The 21,855-nt window shown below is 35.3% G+C and overlaps 1 protein-coding gene across 13 annotated transcripts in view; it reads right to left on the reverse strand.

The window, feature by feature from the left end:
• The window catches only part of CHL1 (cell adhesion molecule L1 like), a 201,534-nt gene that overhangs the window by 62,398 nt on the left and 117,281 nt on the right, over window positions 1-21,855 (reverse strand). For all 13 annotated transcript variants that reach the window (XM_058726201.1, XM_058726192.1, XM_058726197.1 and 10 more), the window contains 3 exons: window positions 16,443-16,617; window positions 10,112-10,217; window positions 6,538-6,725 (listed from right to left, as the gene is read on the reverse strand). In XM_058726201.1, coding sequence (XP_058582184.1) covers window positions 6,538-6,725; window positions 10,112-10,217; window positions 16,443-16,527 — 379 coding nt within the window. In that variant the 5' untranslated portion in view covers window positions 16,528-16,617. The remainder of the gene's footprint in view (window positions 1-6,537; window positions 6,726-10,111; window positions 10,218-16,442; window positions 16,618-21,855) is intronic.

Here is a 21,855-nt window from a genome sequence, read left to right on the forward strand (position 1 = left end):
CATATGCAAAGAAATTTAATTGATTCCCATTTCCTGGAGGGTACCCCATTAATCCATTTAGGACTACAGAGAATTAACATTGCCTTTCAGTCTATGAGCTCGTAATGAATTCATGCTAAGGAAGGACACCCAATCCAGCCCATGTCATTCCAGTCATTCGCACAACATGACGGATGAGAGGAAAATCCTTGGTCTTAATTAAACCTGTAAAACTCCAAGTTGCACTCTCAACAAATTGATCTTCTTTAGTTGGTTTGCATATATCAGTAAAAGAAATTAGCATATGCTACCAGATCCTGCTTTTGCTATTCTACTCCTCCCAAATCTGAGCAATAAATAGCCACAGTATGTCTTAAGGGAATTGTCTTGAGGAATTTAAGGAAGCCATACAAATGTAGAACCTAGCAGACCAGAAATTCTAATTGGTTTCCATTAAAACAGTATGTAAAGGATTGCATTCCTAAGCCTGCCATTTCGTATATTACTTGAATAGTGTATGGAAATTGCTCTAGTATTTTTATTCATTCTTTTATTCTTCAGCCTATGAATCGAAAAATCAGTCACTGATAATATGCATTCAAGCAGCATCTGGAGGCATACAACAAAAGAAGAATAGCATAGCATGACATCTTTACCATTTTTAAACATCCCAATTAGTATACGCACAACTAAAAGACTCTTCCAAGCAGTACATAACTAAATGCTTTAAAAACTCCAGAGAATTTTCACGTGGATTTCCTTAAGAGAACTATCTGTAATAACCAAAAATTGGAAACAATCCGAAGGGACATCAACTGGCGAATGGATAAACAAAGAGTGGTACATCCATACAGTGTAGTATTACTCAGCCATAAGAAGGAGCAAACTGCTGATAAATGCTACAATGTGAGTAAGCTGTAAAATCACACTAGGTGGAAGGAGCTAGATGGGAAAATAATGTATGGAATGATTCTGTTTATATGAAATGTTCAGGAAAGAAATTTACTGAAGCAGAAAGCAGATTAGTGACTGCCTAGGGCTAGGGGTGGGAAGAGAGAGTAGTACCTACATATGGGCATAAGGAATCTCTGGGAGATGATAAAAATGTCCTAATACTAGATTATGATGATGGTTGTACTAAAAATGTATTTTAAAAACTCAATGATTTTGCACTTAACACCAATAAAATTTATGATATGTAAATGATGCCTCAAAAAGTTGTTTTTAAAAATCAGAAAGAAAAATTGCTATAGGCTGAGATGGAGTAGGAATGGTAAGTGGAGGAAGCTGATCTGTGCTGTGAAGGATGGGCAGTACTGAATAGCCCAAAGAGAATCGTTCGTATCGTCATATCAACCACTGGCGGTTGTCAAAATAAAGGCTAGAAAGACCCTTATCTTCCGCTCAGAACCACTCACCACATACACAGGATAGAAGTTTCTTGAGGACAGCCTCTGTTTTGTTCACTGCTATCTCTCAAATTACTAGAAAAGTGGCTGGCACGTGAGGGGAGTTTAATAAAGACATGTTGAATAATTCACGGACTAACTCTCCACACCATATTGTGGGAAATCCATTTAGTGAAGTGATTTTTCCTATGTTTGAAAACAGTACATTGTGTTTGTTTGGTTGGTTTTTCTTTTACTCTTTCATTCCCTAGCAAACTCAACTGCAGTGTTATTGAAAGCAGAAAGCCGAACGGCCTGTGAAAAGGTTTCTGTTTGTAAGAAGTAATAATGGGATTTCCAGTTATTGTCCTCGTGTAGAAACTTAGGGGGCTAAAAAGCCTTTAAGGTTAGTCTAAAGAAAACTTTAAGACATCAGAGATGACACTCTAAAATTCGAATCACAAAGTTTCTATCAATAAAAAAAGAATTGATTCTCTACAGCTTAAGAAAAGAATCAATTGATAAACATTGTAGGAAACTTTAAATGGTCTCTGACTTCTAAACCCCAAAAGGATTGGGATAGCGGTCCTCTTCAACATAGAAATGATTGCAGAAAGCTGTTAGACGATGAAGTAATTTCAGGAGAGACTGGAAATGATGCATAAGAAACCAAATTTATTTTGCTTTTTTCTACAGCAGCAGAAAAACATAGCAATTACCCACTACATAGCTCACATCCAAATCTCATCTCTTCACTGCAATGCTAGCCGATTCTGGCCAGAATTACCCTCACAATGTTCATGACTTCACTTGGTCTGCTTAGATAATGAGAAAAAAATATTTTTTAAAACCCTTTAATTGCAGAATCTCACATTAACATGTGCCATTTCCTTCTCTGCAATAGGTCTAGCTTTTTCCTTTGTGTCTCCATAGCAACCATCAGAGTTCAGGTTGGGGATCATGCTGATGCTTTGCCTTCTACAACAGATTTTTAATATCCCTCTCACACATATCTTATCTCACCTATTTTAGTTAATTAGATACATAGATTATATGGTTATAGTTAGACTACAATATCTGGTTTTATAATATAAACTATAACATGACTATAGTTACACACTTATAGATAATTACATCTGTCTGGTTTTATGATCACAACCACAAATTTCATGGTAATAACTTTCTGATCCAGAATTCATGAACATCTACTAGTGAATGTCATTTCAAACCTAAACTCCTGAGGCCAGTTTTCAAGTTTACCTGCCACTACTTTTGTCATTACTATGCTATAACACCTTACTTAATATCCCAGTATATCTAATTCAGACAAGTAAATATGGTACTTATAAATTTTGCATATACAAAAAAGCCATTTGCAAAGAATAAAAAGAAACAAACAAATACAGCCAACACTCTTATCCACCACCCCACTGTACAAAACTCACAGTGTCACCATGACCTTCCTGTCTGGTACAGAATCCAACCCTTCCCCCTTCCATTAGAGGAAACTACTATCCTTGTGTTTTCTTCTTCTTTTTTTTTTAATCTTCTTGCAATTTTTATTTTTTAATTTTATTATTTGTTTTCGAGAGAAAAGAGTGCAGGAATGAGGGAGGGACATAGAGAGAGAGGGACAGAGAGAACCCCAAGCAGGCTCTGCACTTTCAGCATGGAGTCCGATGCAGGGCTCAAACTCCTCAACTGTGAAACCGTGACCTAAGCTGAAATCAGACATTTAACCAACTGAGCCACCCAGGGGCCCCCGAAATTGTGTTTTCATCATTGTTTGTTTTCATTATAATTTACCACATACAAGTATCCTCCTAAACAATAATTTATCTTCCCATATTTTGCACTTCTGTTAATAAAATTATAGTGTATGTATCATTCTGAGAATTGCTTTGATTATTCAACATATTCCCAAGATTCATCAATTTTCACTGCTGAGTAACTATACCACCATAGGTTTACTCATCCTATCATGGGTACACTCATGTTTTTTTCCAATATATTTTTAATACAAGCAATGGAATCACAAATATGCCCAATTGACATGGATGAGTGCCACACACATGAGGAAGGAAATGGAAGAGCCAGGTTACAGGTGAGACCATCTTCCATTTAGGAGAGACTGACAAATATTTTCCACAGAGCAGGAAAGTCCCCTTGCAATGGTAGTAGATTATGGGAGCTGCACATTCCCAACTAAAATTATTACTCTCAGACTTCGTAATATTTCCCAACTTTGTGGGAGCAAATGCTTTTATTATGTGGGTTACAGTACATCTATTTCTGACTACTAATGGTGATGAGCCCATTCTCATATTTTCATTTGAAAAAGGTATATTTTTTCTATTTATCTATATCTTTTAAAATATTTTTCAACTATAAAGGTTTCACATCTCTTTGTTGGATTTATTTTCTGCTTCTACATTATTTTATCCCATCAATTTTTTTTTTTTTTTAGTTTATTCTGTTGCCTTAAGTTAATTCATGCATTTTCATCTTAAAACTACGTTACCTAAAAAGCTTAGATCACTGGGGGACTCAGTAGGCTAAGCATCTGACTTTGGCTCAGGTCATGATCTCATTGTTCGTGGGTCAGAGCCTGGAGGCTGCTTCAGATTCTGTGTCTCCCTCTCTTTCTCAGCTCCTCCCCCACTTGTGTTTTCTCTCTCTCTCTCTCTTTCAAAATATACAAACATTAAAAAATAAAAATAAAAAAGCTTAATCATTAATTTTCACCTCTTCTTTTCTAATGTATGTTTCTAAGATGAAAAGTATCTGTCTAAGTAATGCTTTGGCTGCCTCATGCGTGTTTTCCTATGTAGAATTGCTACCACTGCCACTTCAAAATATGTTCTATTTTCTTTTGCCATTTCTTATTTGACCTATGAGTTTCTTAGACATCTGTTTATTGATTTTCAAAGATATAAGGCTTCTCTAATTTTGTTGGTATTATTGACTTCTAACTCAATTGCATTTGGGTCATATTTATTTCATAGCTAATATGTCTTCAAATATTGAAAAAAATGCATTCTGCAGTTTTAGGTGCAATGTTCTATACATGTTCATTAGTTGAAGCTTATAATTGGCTTCTTTAAATCTTCTATATACTTACCGATGTTTTGTCTGCTTGCGCTACCAAAAAATGAAACATATTTTAGTATCTCTCATTATTATGATAGATTTGTCCATTTCCACTTGTACTTCTATTTTTGCTTCATATATTTTAATATTATATATGCCTAGGGAATTAATCTTCAGGAAGGCTTTTAAAAATAAATTCTAGGGGCACCTGGGTGACTCATTCGATTAAGTGTCTGCCTTCGGCTCAGGCCATGATCTCAAGCCTCACGTCGGGCTCTGGGCTGACAGCTCAGAGCCTGGAGCCTGCTTCAGATTCTGTGTCTCCCTCTCTCTCTGCCCCTACCCTGCCCATGCTCTGTCTCTCTCACTCTCAAAAATTAATAAACATTTTTAAAAAATAAAAATGAATTCTATTTTGACTAATTTTAATTCAGACATTCCCATTTTGTTTTGAATAGCATTTATCTGGAACATCATTTCCATCTTGTAGTTTCAATAACTCTGTACCCTTATGATTTAGATGTGCTACAAGGTAAATAATCTATACCTTTCTTTAAAGAAAAAAACTTGAAGCATTTAGTGTATTTACTTTCATCTTCAATTAGTCATATATTTGGATTTATTTGTACAGTTTTTCTTTCCTTTTCTCACATTTCTTATCTTTTTCTCCTTCAAACAACAGGGTCTGTTAACCATTCATATTTTACTCTATATTTTTAATGTAATTACTTGATAAATCTTTTTTTTTTTAATGTATTTTTTTTTGGGGGGGGGCGGCCAGAGAGAGACAGAGCATGAACGGGTGAGGGGCAGAGAGAGAGGGAGACACAGAATCGGAAACAGGCTCCAGGCTCCGAGCCATCAGCCCAGAGCCTGACGCGGGGCTCGAACTCACGGACCGCGAGATCGTGACCTGGCTGAAGTCGGACGCTTAACCGACTGCGCCACCCAGGCGCCCCTACTTTATAAATCTTAAGATGCATACTTTGCTTGTAAGACTCTAAATTCTTATCTAGAATAATATAAGGATTTTACAATCATTTAAATCTAGTCCCCTGTCCAATTTTTTAGGATACGTCTTTTCATTATTTGTTTTTCTGAGGTTTGCGTACATTCTCACTGGCTTCCAGCATAAAGTGTCCATATCCTGGAAAGGCAATGACTCTGAATCTCTTTAGTGTCTATAAGTCTGCAAAAAGAAATTGCCAAATAGAAGCTGACAACAGTTTTTACATAAGAATGGACTCTGCAAAGATTTTAGTTAGAATCAGGTAATGTGGGATACCTTAAGAGCAGGGAAAATAAGTGACCAAATGTGGAAGTTGGTCATCAGAGATCCCATGATGTAGAGGCAAAATATGGTAATAAAGGAGTCACTTAATCTTTGTAGCAGTTATTGATAAAACACACCCTTAACAGTAAAGTAGTTTACAGTTTTCCATGATTATTATTTACAGAAAACATTGTTAATATATACCAATTACTGGCTATCCTCTCCCAATGGGCACTCATATTGCTGGAGTAAAGTAGGGCTATGAGATTGGCTTTGCCCACCTGACAAACTATGAGAAGTTGCCTGTATAGTTTCTTGTTGGAAGCAATTATTGCCTGGTCTCTGCCCCAGATTCTTTGACCAAGGTGGTATAAATTTCACATGGTACACTCACAGAATGACGCTATTTCCAGTGGCTGGGACCTCCACAAGGCTGCATGGAGAATACCTAGCCTAAAGAGCTGCCAGACCCACAGCCAACCACGTAATCAGGGAATTAGCACGTGGGCCTGAGAATACTTGTTGCAGCAATGAAATTTAGCCACATCTAACCAATGCATTTAGCTTGATTCTCATTTTATAAGGCAACGCAGACTCATTTTTTCCCATGTTAAAGAATATTGAAACACAGCAAAATTATGTTGCTTTCAAAGATCATATTTAAAGTATCAAGATCTAGAAGATAACTTCCCTTATAATGAAACATAGGGCATATATAAGCTGGTAATTAATTTATGAATGTGTTATTATTCTCTTCAACATTTCACTAAAATATTTGTAATATGGAATATCCATTGTAACACTTACTTGGTACTATAAATTCTATTTCTTCTGACATAGCAACCCCCAGTTTATTAGAAGCAAAGCAGCGGTATTTCCCTTGAAAATGAGATATGTGCCCCTCATTTGGGATCTTAAATGTTCCTGAGTTGTTAGACACAATTATCCGAGAGTCAGAGAGATCAAAAGTCTTGTCATCCTTAGTCCACATAAATCTGTAAGATAAAAGAAAAGTAAATAATCCTGAAAAATGAAAATGTATTTCTTAATTTTAAAGTAGTCATAATCAAAAGCACAACAATGACAAAACCAAGGCAATTTATGGTTTAAGAAAAAAAGATTTTTAATTGGCTATATAATAGAATACAAAAAAAAAAAAAAGCCTTAGAAGAGTCTGAGAAATCTCACAAGCTGCTGTAGACTGAATGTTTATGTCTCCCCCAAATTCATATATTCAAGCCCAATCCCTTATTGTAAGCGTATTTGGAGGTAGGGTATCTGGGAGGTGCTTAGATCATGAGGGTGGAGTTCTCATGAATGAGATTAGCAGCCTTATAAAGGAGACTCCAGAAAGCATTTCTGCTGTCTTAAGTCATGTGAGGTAACAGCAAGAAAATAGTTGTATATGAACCAGAAAGCAGGTCCTCATCAGACACCAAATCAGCCAAGGCCTTGATCTTGGTCTGCCCGGCCTCCAGAAGTGTGTAACAAATATGTGCTTGTTGTTCAAGCTACCCAGTCTGTAGCATATTTGTTATAGCAAGGTGAACGAAGACCAAGCCATAAAAGAGCTGTGACAGCTGAGAGAACAGAAATTGAAAATAGGTTTTTTCTGTTCTTTTTGAAGCTATTTTAGCTTTTCCAACTGGAAAGGTATTTTACTAGTATTTCAAAGACTACTCCATACAAACATATAATATGTCATCATGTGTGTATGTGCAAAGCTCACTCAAAATTAAACAAACAAGTACTATTAAATGTGGTATTTCCTAACATTACTTTTAGACATATTAGTAACATATTTGAGACCACAATGAATATATAATTTTGGAAAAATTAGGTTTTCTGATTATTACAATGCTACTAAAGACAGTTTCTATGACTACATTATCTTCTGTCATATGATTACTGTATAAGTTACTCAATGATTTGAATTTTCTCCCTTTTATAAGCAAATTGTGCACACAACCTTAACATATTTATTTTTTGGTTCTTATCTAATATTTCATTAGGACAGTCTCTTCAAAGACTGATAGACAAATAGCATAAAAAAATTTTTACAGTTGTTGATAAATGTTACAGAATTGTATACCAGAAAAAACCCTACACAGTTAAATTCTCACCATAAAATGTGACCACCATGTCATTTGTATGGACGAGGCTCTAAAAAGCCTTTTTTAAAACAACCTTATCAATCTAATAATGACTTCCCAACTTGATTTTAGTTAGCATTTCATATATGAATTACCCATGCAAACTGGGTAATGTTTTAGGACACCATATTATTACACTAACCTAGCTGATTATTCTCTCAACAGGATTAACAAACCTTCATGGCACACATATTTTTGTTGGGAGTATGCCTGCCCCCCACTCCACTCCTTTTACTCGTTTTTCTCTCTCTGTTTTATGTTTTATTGGCTTTACTTACAAAGAACACAGAGAATCTATTCTTTTAAATCCCAGTACGTTGACTGGGATTACTTTACATATACAGAATTAAACACTTCCACTTGGCAATATGCTACATCTTTTCATTCTTTGAAATCTTCTTTCCCGATCCTAGGCAGAATTTTTTTTTTTTTTAATTTAATGTTTATTTATTTCTGAGACAGAGAGAGACAGAGCATGAGTGGGGGAGGGGCAGAGAGAGAGGGAGACACAGAATCCAAAGCGGGCTCCAGGCTCCGAGCTGTCAGCAGAGAGCCCGACGCGGGGCTCGAACTCACGAACTGTGAGATCATGACCTGAGCGAAGTCAGACGCTCAACTGACTGAGCCACCCAGGCGCCCCATGAATTTTGTAGTCACCACCCCCAATTTAAATCCTGCATAGGTCTTATTACATAGTATTTGATATTGTTTTTGTTGATGTTGCTACCACTAATTGTTAAGATTGCTAGATTTTTTTCCTTTTGCTAGTGTGATGAGATATTTTTTCCTTCTTGTTTCCTATTTATTTTCTAACTGCCTTGCATGGACATCTAATTAAGGTTTTTTAAAAAGTATTATTGGCCACTTACTGTAACCCCTTTGTATTTATAAAAGCTTGTCTTTTGTCCAGGGAATGAATATTCTTGGGTTTTCAGATAAAATAACAAGTTACATAATAAAAACAACAATAATAATAAATATTAATAATCATATTTTCTCATATGTATAGATTTTATTTTATTTTCTTACATAATTATATTGGACTTGGATCTAGGAAAATAAGAAATAATGTTACTAGCAGATTCTATTCTTATTTCTGAATTTATTATAAGTGCTAGTAGTATTTCATAATTAAACTCATTCTGATTACAGACACAGATAAATTTGATCATTAATAATATCTGACGATTGTGTATTATCTTTTGATACAATAATTCAGTTCATTAACATTAATATACATCATAATATTGATTGATCCATACTGATCAAGCCGGATGATCAACTAAATTCGTCTTCATTCCATACAATTCTGTCCACATTTACATATATTGATTGAATATATTCCATTTGGTGAAATATAGATAATAATGATAATTTAACATGTTAATGATTCATTAAGAATGATTTTTAAAATAACATATTATCAGGCAGTAATCATGAGAGCCACAATACAATTTCAAATAATTTTCATTAAATATGTACCTTCTTAATTAATATAAAGGAATTAAGCAAATCAATAAATGGGTAACTTTGCTGACAACTTGAGAATCACCTACATTAAAATCTAAAATTTTCCCTACAGCTTCTCCCACCTCATTCCCAATACACCCACATTTCTTTCTCCTTTCCAAAGTACAGGGGGTATTTTAAAAATCTTTCATCACTGATTATGATCACCTACATTAACAGTTATTTAACTAATAAACTACTAGATAAAAATATACAATGCATATAGCATTCTGCCATCCAGGATGACTAAATATTTCTATGATAACTTAAATATCAAGTAACGACCTATTCACTGAATAAGGTAAGTGTCACATTTAAGACTTGCAATAATAACTATGTATACAATGTCATGTATAAATGTATTAAGCATTTGGCTTAACAAATGTTACCTTTCACTAAGTAGAATAAAGGATCCTTTGGGTTTTGACTGCCTTTTTCACTTGTAACATAAGGAATGACAGAATATTTCCATGGTGCCAGAGCCCATGGTAAGTATTTAACATAAGGTAAATCATTCAATGGTGAAAATAAATTCGACTTGCACAAGAACATATGTAAAATAGCCAAACTTTATCTTCATAGACATAGCTATCATTCTTTTGGCATGCTTACCTTAGTCACATGTAGATTTATACTCCAAAAAGCTTATAACAGTCAGAGTACAGAGAAGTAAAAACACTGTATGCATTAAACAATGATTTGTTTGAAAGAATACTCACGTTGGTTCTGGATTTCCTTTAGCTTCACACTCAATCTGAAAATATTCATCAAAGGGAAAGGCAACTTGCACTTTTGACTGTTTTATGATGGTTGGAACCTGCTGAACTAAATATCAAAATAAGTATGTAAAGAACATGGTCTGCAAAAACTGGGTGAGGTTAATTTAGCTATAACAGAAACAACTGAAATACTTTGTAGGGGAGGCTGGCTGGCTCAGTCAGTAGAGTATATGACTCTTGAGTTCAGGGTTGTGAGTTCAATCCTTATATTGGGTACAGAGATTACTTAAAAATAAAATCTTGAAAAATAAACATGCTTTCTATATTGGTAGGTAAAAGAACTATAAAAGAGTGAAAATTACAGAACAAATTTCACTTCGTCTTTGAACATGTATTTAATTCATTTTTCTGAGGTGTGTACTCTTGGGTCATTAAAAAAAAAAAAATTCCAGTAAAGTTAACACACGGTGTTATATTAGTTCAGGTGTACAATACAATGATTCAACAATTCTACGCATTACTCAGTGTTCATCGTGATGAGAGTACCCTCATCACCTATTACACCCACCTTTTCCCTCACGTCCCTTCTGGTAACCATCAGTTTGTTCTCTACAGTTAAGAGTCTGTTTTTTTTGTTTGTCTCTTTTTTCCCTTTGTTCGTTTTCTTTCTTAAATTCTACATATTACTGAAATCATTTGGTATTTGTCCTTCTCTGACAGTCTTTATTTCTTAACGTTTATTTATTTTTGAAAGAGATAAAGAGTGGGCATGTGCGTGCATGAGGTGGGGGAGGGGCAGAGAGAGTCAGGGACAGACGATTGGAAGAGGACTCAGCAAGCCCCATATGGGCCTGGAACCCACAAACCATGAGATCATGACCTGAGCTAAAGTTGGATGCTCAACTAACTGAGCCACCCAGATGCTGTGACTGACTTCTTTCACTTAGACTTATACCCTCTAGATCTATCCATGTTATTGCAAATGGCAAGATTTCATTCATTTTTATGGTTGAGTAATATTCCATTACATATATACATGTGTGTGTGTGTGTGTGTGTGTCTGCACACACACGTGTGCATACAAATACCACTTCTTCATCTATACCACTTCCTCCATCTATATCGAAGGATACTAGGGGTGCTTCCATAATTTGCCTATTGTAAATAATGTTGCGATAAACACAGGGATATACATATCTCTTCAAATTCATGTTTTTGTATCCTTTGGGTAAATATACAGTAGTGGAATATCTGCATCATGTGGGAATTCTATTTTAACTTTTTTGAGGAACCTTCATACTGTTTTCCACAGTGGCTTCACAAGTTTGCATTCCCACCAACAGTGCATGAGGGTTCCTTTTTCTCCACATCTGTTGTTTCTTATGCTTTAGATTTTAGCCATTCTGACAGGTGTGAGGTAACATCTCACTGGGGTTTAATCTACATTTCCCTGATGATTACTGATATTGAGCAACTTTTCATGTGTCGATTGGCCATCTGTACCTCTTCTTTGGTGAAATGTCTTTGTCTTCTGCCCATTTTTAATTGGATTATGCAAAATATATTTACTTTTAAAGAATACATACATTTACTGCTACCATTTCATTTCATGTTGCCATATATGTTCACTTCATTTAATCCAGAATAAAAGAACAATTTGTAAAGCAGAAGAAAGACTGCCATATCATTACAACTTTAAAGTCTCTATTTTTAAATTATTGGCATTTAGTCTATTTGATGTGTGTATATATTTTTAACTTAGTCCAATCATTTTGACAGTTGTTTTTTACTTGTAGTGTTCTAAGACATTATAATTAATATACTACTTTTACTACTTTATTTCCATTATTTTGTCATCACTTATTTGATAATTTTCTTATTATTTCATTTTTCTGTTTCCAGGTAACATGTACTTCCATAGATATCTTCAAGCATATAAATTTTTCCTTTATTGAATTAGTGACTTATGATAAATTTCCAGACATGGACACAAATAATATTTATTCTGGATATATTATGACGTCATTTCACAAGAGGATATTTATTACAGACAAAATGGGAGTACAACAGTTTCCATCATCCTTGCCACAAATGAACACCATATTTAAAAATGATAAAATATTTTGCTAATTTTACAAAGGAAATTATAACCTGCTCATTTTCTCTATTTTTACTTCTACACATTGCTTTTGTTAATAAATGTTTTTCCCTAAGTTTGTTTATTATTTGTCATTTCCCATTTATAAATTTTCCTTTCACTATTACTGGGGGTCTGAGACTAGGTTTTTCTCCCTTTATGGAATTTAACACTAATAATCATCCAAAAAATACATAATGGTATTTTTAAATAGATTCTACATATTCAAGTACTCCTGGTCTTGTGAAAAACTTGGTGTGTGTGACAAGTTAAATAACCTTCAAGACAAACTTAAGGGGCGCCTAGGGTGGGTCTGTCGGTTAAGCGTCTGACTTCGGCTCAGGTCATGATCTCACAGTTCATGGGTTCGAGCCCCAAGTCCGGCTCTGTGCTGACAGCTCGGAGCCTGGAGCCTGCTTGGATTTTGTGTCTCCCTCTCTTTCTGCCTTTCCCCTGCTTCTGTTCTGTTGCTCTCTCAAAAATAAATAAACATTTAAAAAATTGAAAAACAAAAAAGGAAAAACTTAAAAATTGGGCAGAGGACTTTGTCTCTCCTCAAGTGAGTAGCCAGATGGCATTTCGGAGAATTGTGTTTATAAAATAAATATATTAATGCTAAAGATACAAATATGGATTATGTTTTAAAGGGGGACACAGATTTATGTAAATGTCTACTATCAGGGAGCAGTCAACAGTTTTCAAAGTGATACATTACCATTTTAGTACAGTTCTTACGTTTTCTAGAAAGGAAGGGGACAGCACAAAAATCATAAGGAAGTGTGAAAGATTCAGCTGCAGGAAACTGACTTAGGCAAATATGTTTTAAGAAAAGCAATTTGCACAAAGGCACCGAGCCTGAGTTTTTAAGTAATATTTCACAGTGGAGTTACAAATAGGACCCTAAACCCTGTGACATTTAGTCAGGCCCTGAGTCATTCTGTTTTTTCATTTGTAAAATTAGGGATTCAGGCTAGATAAATTGCTGGTAAGAATTTCTGGTCTTGGGATCCCTTTACATTCTTAAAAATTATACAAGACCCCACAGTGCTTTTGTTTGTGTGGGTTATATCTAACAATATTTTCCATATTAGAAATCAAAACTGAGAAATACTTAAAATGTTTATGAATCCATTTTAAATAATTGTATATGTTAAAATAAATACCTATTTTATCAACAACACTAAATATAATGAGGATGGTGGCAATGTTCTTACATTATAGCAAATCTCTTTAATATCTTCATAGAAGGCAGCTGGATTCTCATGTATATTTCCACATTCAATTTGTCACCAAAGTTGTTTGGCTTAAATATATGAAGAAAATCTAGCTTTACACAGATAATGTACTTGGAAAAGGGTGAGATATTTTATCATCCTTTCTGATGATTGTGGACATTCCAAAATATACACCAGAACTTCACAAGTGGTAGTTTCTTAAATATTTACTACAATATGGAACCTGAAAGCATACCAATGAGCTTTTCATACTCTGTTACATGAAAATGTTTTACCCATGGGTTCCTTTTTAAAAACATTTTATTTTTTAAGCAATTTCTACACCGGACATGAGGTTCAACTTCACAATCTCGAGATCAAGAGTTGCATACTCCACCACTGAGCCAGCTAGGCACCCCTATTCATGAGTTCTTTTTAATCCATGTATAATTTTGTAACATCATATGATAATCATTTGGGAAAAAGATACTGACCCTGAGAGGGCATTGGTCCTGTTTTAAGCTTTGATGGCCATCCTAGAATAAATAATTCAAAGCTATTATTTCCAATTCTAAAAAATAATTTTGGCTTAATGAATCTGATAACTCAGTTTTACTAGTTTAGGGACATTAGCCCAAGTTTAGTCTTTATCCATTGGATATACATAAACATCTCAACAACATGCAAAAAACATTCATACCTTCAGTGACATTTGCCTCGTTTCTGACTGCTGCTATTTCTAAATAGAACAGGTCTCAAGCTTATTGCAAATTCACATTATTTAAATTATATTACAGTTACAAAGGATGAGGGATGATGCGCAATAGCAACAGTCCCTAAGATATCAGCTAATAACTTGTGAACAACTTGTTTATTAGAACATTACTCTTTCTTAAATTTGCTAAGGTTGTAAAGTCTCAGCAATAACTAATTACTCAGGGAATGGAACTAATAACCTTTGGGTGTTTATAAGAATATATATTCTACATTATAAATCCTTTCCTCCATAATTAGGCCAATTACAGAGATACCAGACTCGTTGACATTCAAATTGGATACCTGCCTTCACTGCATCTGCTAGTAACTGCTCTAGAGTACCGAAATAAATGGATAATATTCAGTTGTTCTGAAAACATGTCATTAATATTTTATAACAATTGTTGTCTAAGGACATTAGAGCATGAAAATGCATAAGCAATTGAGACAACCAGAATAAAAATGTATGCTATGGATTAATATAAACTTGCAAATTCTTTACCACTGATGAACTAAATGAGAAAAGATGGAAATTTGAAAATGTATATTCTAAGAGAGTATGGTCAGGAATCTGAGTCTGAAATCTCAGGGCATCTTTGTTGCTACTGGGGCAGTGGTGGGGAATATAAGATTATTAACCCCTTTCTCACAAGGATCACCAAGCATGTTGCTCTTGATTTGAGACTGCACTCAAATCAAAAGAATCTACTGAAGATGAATTATTTCCAGCTCTTGAACAGAATGTTTACAGTGAGGCTGGTATATATTGTGTGTAGGCTCAGAGTATATCCACAGAACAGATAAGTGGAATTTCTTAAGAAGTAAGAATATTCAAAGAGAGACTTGACCCTCTGTCAAAGACACTGGAGAAGGGATTCTCACTTAGGGCTGAATTAATAGGGTAGGGCTGCCCAAAGTGTGTGATGTGCAACTGTTGTGTGAAGTAATTTAAGGCAGCCCTCAGAAAAACGGTTTAAAAACACATTATATTATACATTCAGAGACTTACTTCCTTTTCTATTCACATTCAGACTGGGTAATTCAGAAGAAAAGTTTTAGTTCAGAGTTAGCACTTCTCTTAATGTTTATTCAGCTTGCTGAACTCGTCTAATTGTCTAGAACTTAGATGATGTGCGAAGATCATTTCCAAAGCTAAGATTCAATTAAACAAGCTACACCTCTTGTATTATAAATCTCCAAATCACATATGGAAAAGACAGCAGGGATAATACAGGAAGCATATGGATAAAAATATCTAAATAACCTCTCAAGGGTCTTTTGTATCCCATGTCCTTATAACACAAGACAAATTCCCCAAATCTCTACATTATGTAGCTGATACAGTATCACGTAAACTGTGCTTGCAGATTTATTATTTTTTAACCAATGTACGTTATGATATACATTTCCATAAAACTACTGACCTCTGGATATGAATTCACACTATTGAAGGCTCTACATTTTCAGAGTTGATATCATCTTATGTTTTTAGTTGTATAAAAATGGCTTTTTAATGTTTTCTGAATTGACTGCTTTCATTCTTTTCTTAATGTTTATTTACTTATTTTCAGAGAGAGAGAGAGAGAGTGAGAAAGAGAAAGAGAGAGAGAGAAAGGGGGAGAGAATGAGTGGGGGAGGGACAGAGAGAAAGGTAGGCAAAGAATCTCAGGCAGACTCTGCAGTGTCAGCACAGGGCCCATCCCATGAAGCATAAGATCTTGACTTGAGCCAAAATCAAGAGAAGGAGGCTTAACCAAATGAGCTATGCAGGCGCTCCCATTGTTTTCATTTGTAAATATATGATCATTTTGAAAAAAAAGATACCAAGTGTATTTAGTTTCTTTTTATCATAATTGGTTTAATACCATTAATTTCTGAATCATAACACTCCCCAAAATAAACTAAACCTAGAAAACTAACAGCTGTTGATAACAGTGAAGAATATCTTTGACAGCAAAACACCTGATCTATAGGTCATGTTTCTTGTTAGGTGACAAGTTTGCATAAGAGGCAAAAAGCCTGAGCTGCAAAATAATTATAGCAAGCATCCAAATACAAACCATCAAAATTTTAAAAAAGATGGTGATGAATTCTGATGACAGACTGCGGGAAAATAAATAGAAATATGATAGAAAAATCACATCCTCAAGCTACAAGTATTCTACTTAAAAATGCAAATACAAATGAAATTCCATAAAGTAGGTATTGAATGCTGTCACTTTACCTGAAAGTGGTATTTCAATGGCTGTGGAGAATTTGAACAGGAAACAAATTAGAGATATGATTAATCCTCTTCCACCTATCTCCATTGCTCTTCAGGAAGGAGGCAACTCAGGAAGAATGAAAATTGTAGTGTCTCCTTTTACTTTTGGTTTAAAGCTGAGGAGAGTGTAATTCACCTGGAAACCCAAAAAGAAACAGAAGGACATATACTTTAAGCTCATATACTCTGAAACAACAATATAGTATAAATAAATGTTTCTGTTGCAATAATTTTCCCCTTGATGAAACTGTTTTCTAGTAACTCCACATAATGTAGTTTTGCTACGTGTTTTTTTGTGTGTTTTTTGTTTGTTTGTTTGTTTGTTTGTTTTTTAACAAAGTTGGTATAGGCTATACTGCAAACCACAGGCCATTCCAATGAATTAGGTTTTTCAGCCAGAGGAGTTTTTTGCTTCAAAGCACTCAAGGAAACTCGAATGGGGGTGGGTGTCAGGGACTTTGAGGATAAATTCATTACAAGCCATTTTGTTCAAAATGTGGCTCTTTTTCAACCAATTCTTTATAGCAGTCATCTAACCCCATTTGAGTCATTTATGAAACATCACAAATTTACTCTTTGATTTTTCTGGCAAAACAACTTTTCACATGCAAGGTTATGACACTAATAAAAGGTGAACAGCAAGATATAGGGAACGGAAAAATGAAGGACACATGGAAAAAACCCCAGCCACTTTAACTAAATTTCACAAATTTGGGGTTTGCGAAGCAGAAAATAATGTCTTCATTTACTTTACATTTAAGCAGAATGTTAATACGCTCCATACTGTAAAGAAATAAACACTAAAAGGTCAATTTTCCTTTACGTTCTCATACCATTTCAATTTTTTTTTCTGAAACACTGTGATAGTAGACATCTAAACACTGTTTATAATGCAGTTTTAAAAATAAATTTGCTCAAAATGTGATTGTTCTCCAGATGTATCAATTTCTTTTTCCATAAAAACAAACTATTACTGTATTTATTCACTTAGAACTGGTACAAAGAAATTAATGAACACAGAGCCAGACAAACTATCAAATCTATATTTAATTCCAAGTATATAGACTTTTTTTAATGTTACCTCAACTTTTACCTGAAGAGATCATGCACTGGCATCTTTCATATATGCATAGTATAAAACACTATACATTTAAAATAGTAACTGATGCTGCTGTTCTGCTGTTTTATTCATAATTTTGAAAATCAGAAAATACAAAATCCCGTTTGTATTTTAATTTGAGGAAAGTTATATTGATTACAAAGGAAAAAGCTCCCATCCCACCCCACCCACTTGCACCACAAAATGTTGAATTAGAGTAATGGCTTTACTCTGCATTTTCTTTCTTTTTTTCTTTTTTAAAAAATTTTTTTAATGTTTATTTATTTTTGAGAAGGGGGGGAGGGGCAGAGAGAGAGAAGAAGACACAGAATCACACATAGGCTCCAGGCTCTGAGCTGTCAGCACAGAGCCCATGTGGGGCTCAAACTCTCAGGAACTGCAAGATCATGACCTGAGCCAAAGTCAGATCTTCAACTGACTGAGCCACCCAGGCACTCCTACTCTGCGTTTTCTGATCTCAATTGATCCATCTATAAAAATGGGAACTGGGAAAAAGTTATTTTTGTGTAGTTCAGAAAATTTCCCCAAATGAAAAATAACTTACATTGGTGATAGAAAATATTCTCAAATGTATCATTGCATTGGCACCTACTTTCTTGATAAAATGAATTATTCTCATCAACAAAATGTGGAAAATCACTTTATTTATGAAAATCAGAATATTGCCTATCTATAAAAATTGAGTTCTGTATATTTGTACAAAGGTGGGAGATATTGAACTACATAGCTATTACTAAGATGAAAAAACAAGAAAATACTAATACCTTGTCCTTTGAATTTTCCTTTTCCTTCTCTCTTCTTGAAATACTTTGATAACAGTCATCTCAATTCATTATTTATGCTTATATGTCACTCTTTACCTATAATCTATTACTTAATATTCTGTCCCATTAATATTCAATGCTAATTTCACTAAGGGCATTTCATGTATTTGTTTAATGATCTTGTCCTCTGTTAGTAGGGACAAAGGCTTTCAAAACCATGATGCTTTTAGGCGACCATATTTCCATATTCATACATCACACTATACTGAAACAGAAAATAGAAATACTAGATGGCCACATAAGTGACTACAGGCTCAATTTCCATTAATTCCTGATTTAGGCTAGTGAGCTCAATGGTGTCTGATTGCCATAGTAAAATAACTTGCAGGCACTAATTGTTCAATAGTGATGATCTGATTTAGGGAATTTCAATGGTTTTAACTACATGGTCTTGATGAGGGAAATTCTCTCCCATAAAAGGATGCCACATTGAATCCTCGACTTAAAATAAGGCTATAAATTAAGAGACATAACAATAATGACACCAACAGTTTCCAGAATATGGAATGGTTAATTCTGTATCTGACCTATTCTCCTGCAGGGATTAGCTTCAATTCACCAGAGACTTCGATGTTAAGCGGTTGTTAGATAAAAGTCATTGGAAGTTAAAATGTGACTCCTTGCAGGCAAGACTCCATTAAGTGATGATGATAGCCCCAAAAAAGCTTTCATATTAAAACAGGAATGCCAGTCATAATTTCATTGTCAGAATGCAAAAGGGCATACTATGTAGTAATTATGCTTTGCAACAGTAAGGTAGCAATAACATTATATTCCCATTTATCTTTCTTCAAAGAATGTTAACCTAATGCCTCACATCAGGCCTCAAAGATAAAGGCAATTATTGGAACTTAGGGTAGAAATGACAGTAAGACTAGAAGAAAATAACACTAGAATATTTTGAGGCCCAATCACATAAAGCTGATGGCTAATTGCTTATATTAATGACGTTAACTCAGATCCAAAAAAGAATCAATGAATTTTCATGGGTTTAATTTTACTTCTATCCTAGCTCATCTTTGGGAAGAAGAAAACCATCTCTGACATCTAACTCAAAAGAATCATATACGGTGTCATGTAAAATTGACCCTTCTTGACTGCCTTAGCTTTTAAAGCATGACAGGAGGATAAGGATTAAGCACACAGGGGTGCCTGGGTGGTGCAGTCCATTGGGCATCCGACTTCAGTTCAGGTCATGATCTCATGGTTCATGAGTTTGAGCCCCGCATTGGGCTCTGTGCTGACAGCTCGGAGTCTGGAGCCTGCTTAGGATTCTGAGTCTCCCTCTCTCTGTGCCCCTCCCCCACTCACACTCTGTCTCTCTCTCTCTCAAAAATAAAGATTAAAAAACAATTAAAAATAAAAGAACACACTGGTTCTGGGACAGAACAGAAACATGGACAGGCATGTTCCCTGTATGGCCTAGTTCTAATTCAACAGTAAGGAAATCAAGTTCTTTGCTTCCCCCCACATAATAGCCTCTAATACACATACATCATTAATATTACAAAATGACCTCAAAGATCCCCTTATGTTTTTAAAATAGCTCCACTGTGGTAAATCTAGGAACAACTTACTCTCCTAACTTCAATTCATCTTCTGCTTTAGGGAATGGAAAACGAAGTTGGCTTCTCCTATGTCCATTCTACCTCACCTACCAAGTACATGCAAAGATACTGGGGCCCACAGGTCAGCTAATAGGAGACAGTGATGTATAGTGAGGGCATAAAAACATGAAAAATGGAATCAGAATATTGTAGGCTCATAAGCCATCACTTACTACTGATGAGGGAGCATGTGGTGGGCTGAGGACAAAGTGCAAGCTAGCACATCCGTGTGTGTGTGGGATGTGTGTGATATTCTTCAGGCACCCCTGGCTGCCCAAGGACAAAGGAAAGCAAACAAAACAAATGGCCAACTGATAGAAATCACAGTCATACAGGACCTGGGTCACCATCAGTTTACAAATATCTTAGTAAATTACAAGAAAAAGGAAATCTTATCAATAGCCTAATCTGCAGAAACCTATAGACTCAGTTTTCTGGAGCCCCAACATCACCCGTCCATAATGATATGGGGAACAAAGGCAAGAAGGAAACGGCAGGTAAAATTAAATATCCTCATAACCTGCAACCCATTGACAAATACTTGAGACAAATACAGAGTATAACATTTCTCCAGGAACTCTCTACCATCCTGATGTTAATGCCTTACTAGAGGGAAAACAACCTTAGCATGACCATAGCAAGGCCTCAGTTAACTTAGGAGTCCTCTTTAGCATATCAAAGTCCCTCTGGAGGCCTCCCTTTTGAGTCGACCTCTCTTCTCCATAGTATAAAACTAGCCATTCTTCACAACCCCAGAGCAGTTCCTTCTGCCCATGGGTCCTGTCCCCATGCTTTAATAAAATCACCTTTTTTGCACCAAGGATGAACAAGCAATCCTAAAATTTGTTTGGAGCCACAAAAGACCCCGAATAGTCAAAGTAATATTGAAGAAGAAAACCAAAGCGGGAGGCATCACAACCCCAGACTTTAGCCTCTACTACAAAGCTGTAATCATCAAGACAGCATGGTATTGACACAAAAACAGACACACAGATCAATGGAATAGAAAAGAGAATCCAGAATTGGATCCACAAATGTATGGCCAACTCATCTTTGACAAAGCAGGAAAGAATACCCAGTGAAAAAAGACAGTCTCTTTAACAAATGGTGCTGGGAGAACTGGACAGCAACATGCAGAAGAATGAAACTAGACCACTTTCTTACACCATTCACAAAAATAAACTCAAAATGGATGAAGGACCTGAATGTGAGACAGGAAACCATCCAAACCCTAGAGGAGAAAGCAAGAAAAAAACCTCTCTGACCTCAGCCACAGCAATTTCTTACTTGACACGTCTCCAAAGGCAAGGGAATTAAAAGCAAAAATGAACTATTGGGACCTCATCAAGATAAAAAGCTTCTGCACTGCAAAGGAAACAATCAACAAAACTCAAAGGCAACTGATGGAATGGGAAAAGATATTTGCAAATGATTTATCGGATAAAGGGCTAGTATCTAAAATCTATAAAGAACTCACCAAACTCCACACCTGAAAAACAAATAATCCAGTGAAGAAATGGGCAGAAAACATGAATAGACACTTCTTTAAAGAAGACATCCATATACCCAACAGGCACATGAAAAGATGCTCAACGTCACTCCTCATCAGGGAAATACAAATCAAAACCACACTGAGATACCACCTCATGCCAGTCAGAGTGGCTAAAATGAACAAATCAGTAGACTATAGATGCTGGAGAGGATGTGGAGAAACAGGAACCCTCTTGCACTGTTGGTGGGAATGCAAACTGGTGCAGCCGCTCTAAAAAACAGTGTGGAGCTTCCCCCAAAAATTAAAAATAGATCTACCCTATGACCCAGCA

Source organism: Neofelis nebulosa, chromosome 4, assembly GCF_028018385.1.
Source record: "Neofelis nebulosa isolate mNeoNeb1 chromosome 4, mNeoNeb1.pri, whole genome shotgun sequence".
Lineage (NCBI taxonomy): Eukaryota > Metazoa > Chordata > Mammalia > Carnivora > Felidae > Neofelis > Neofelis nebulosa.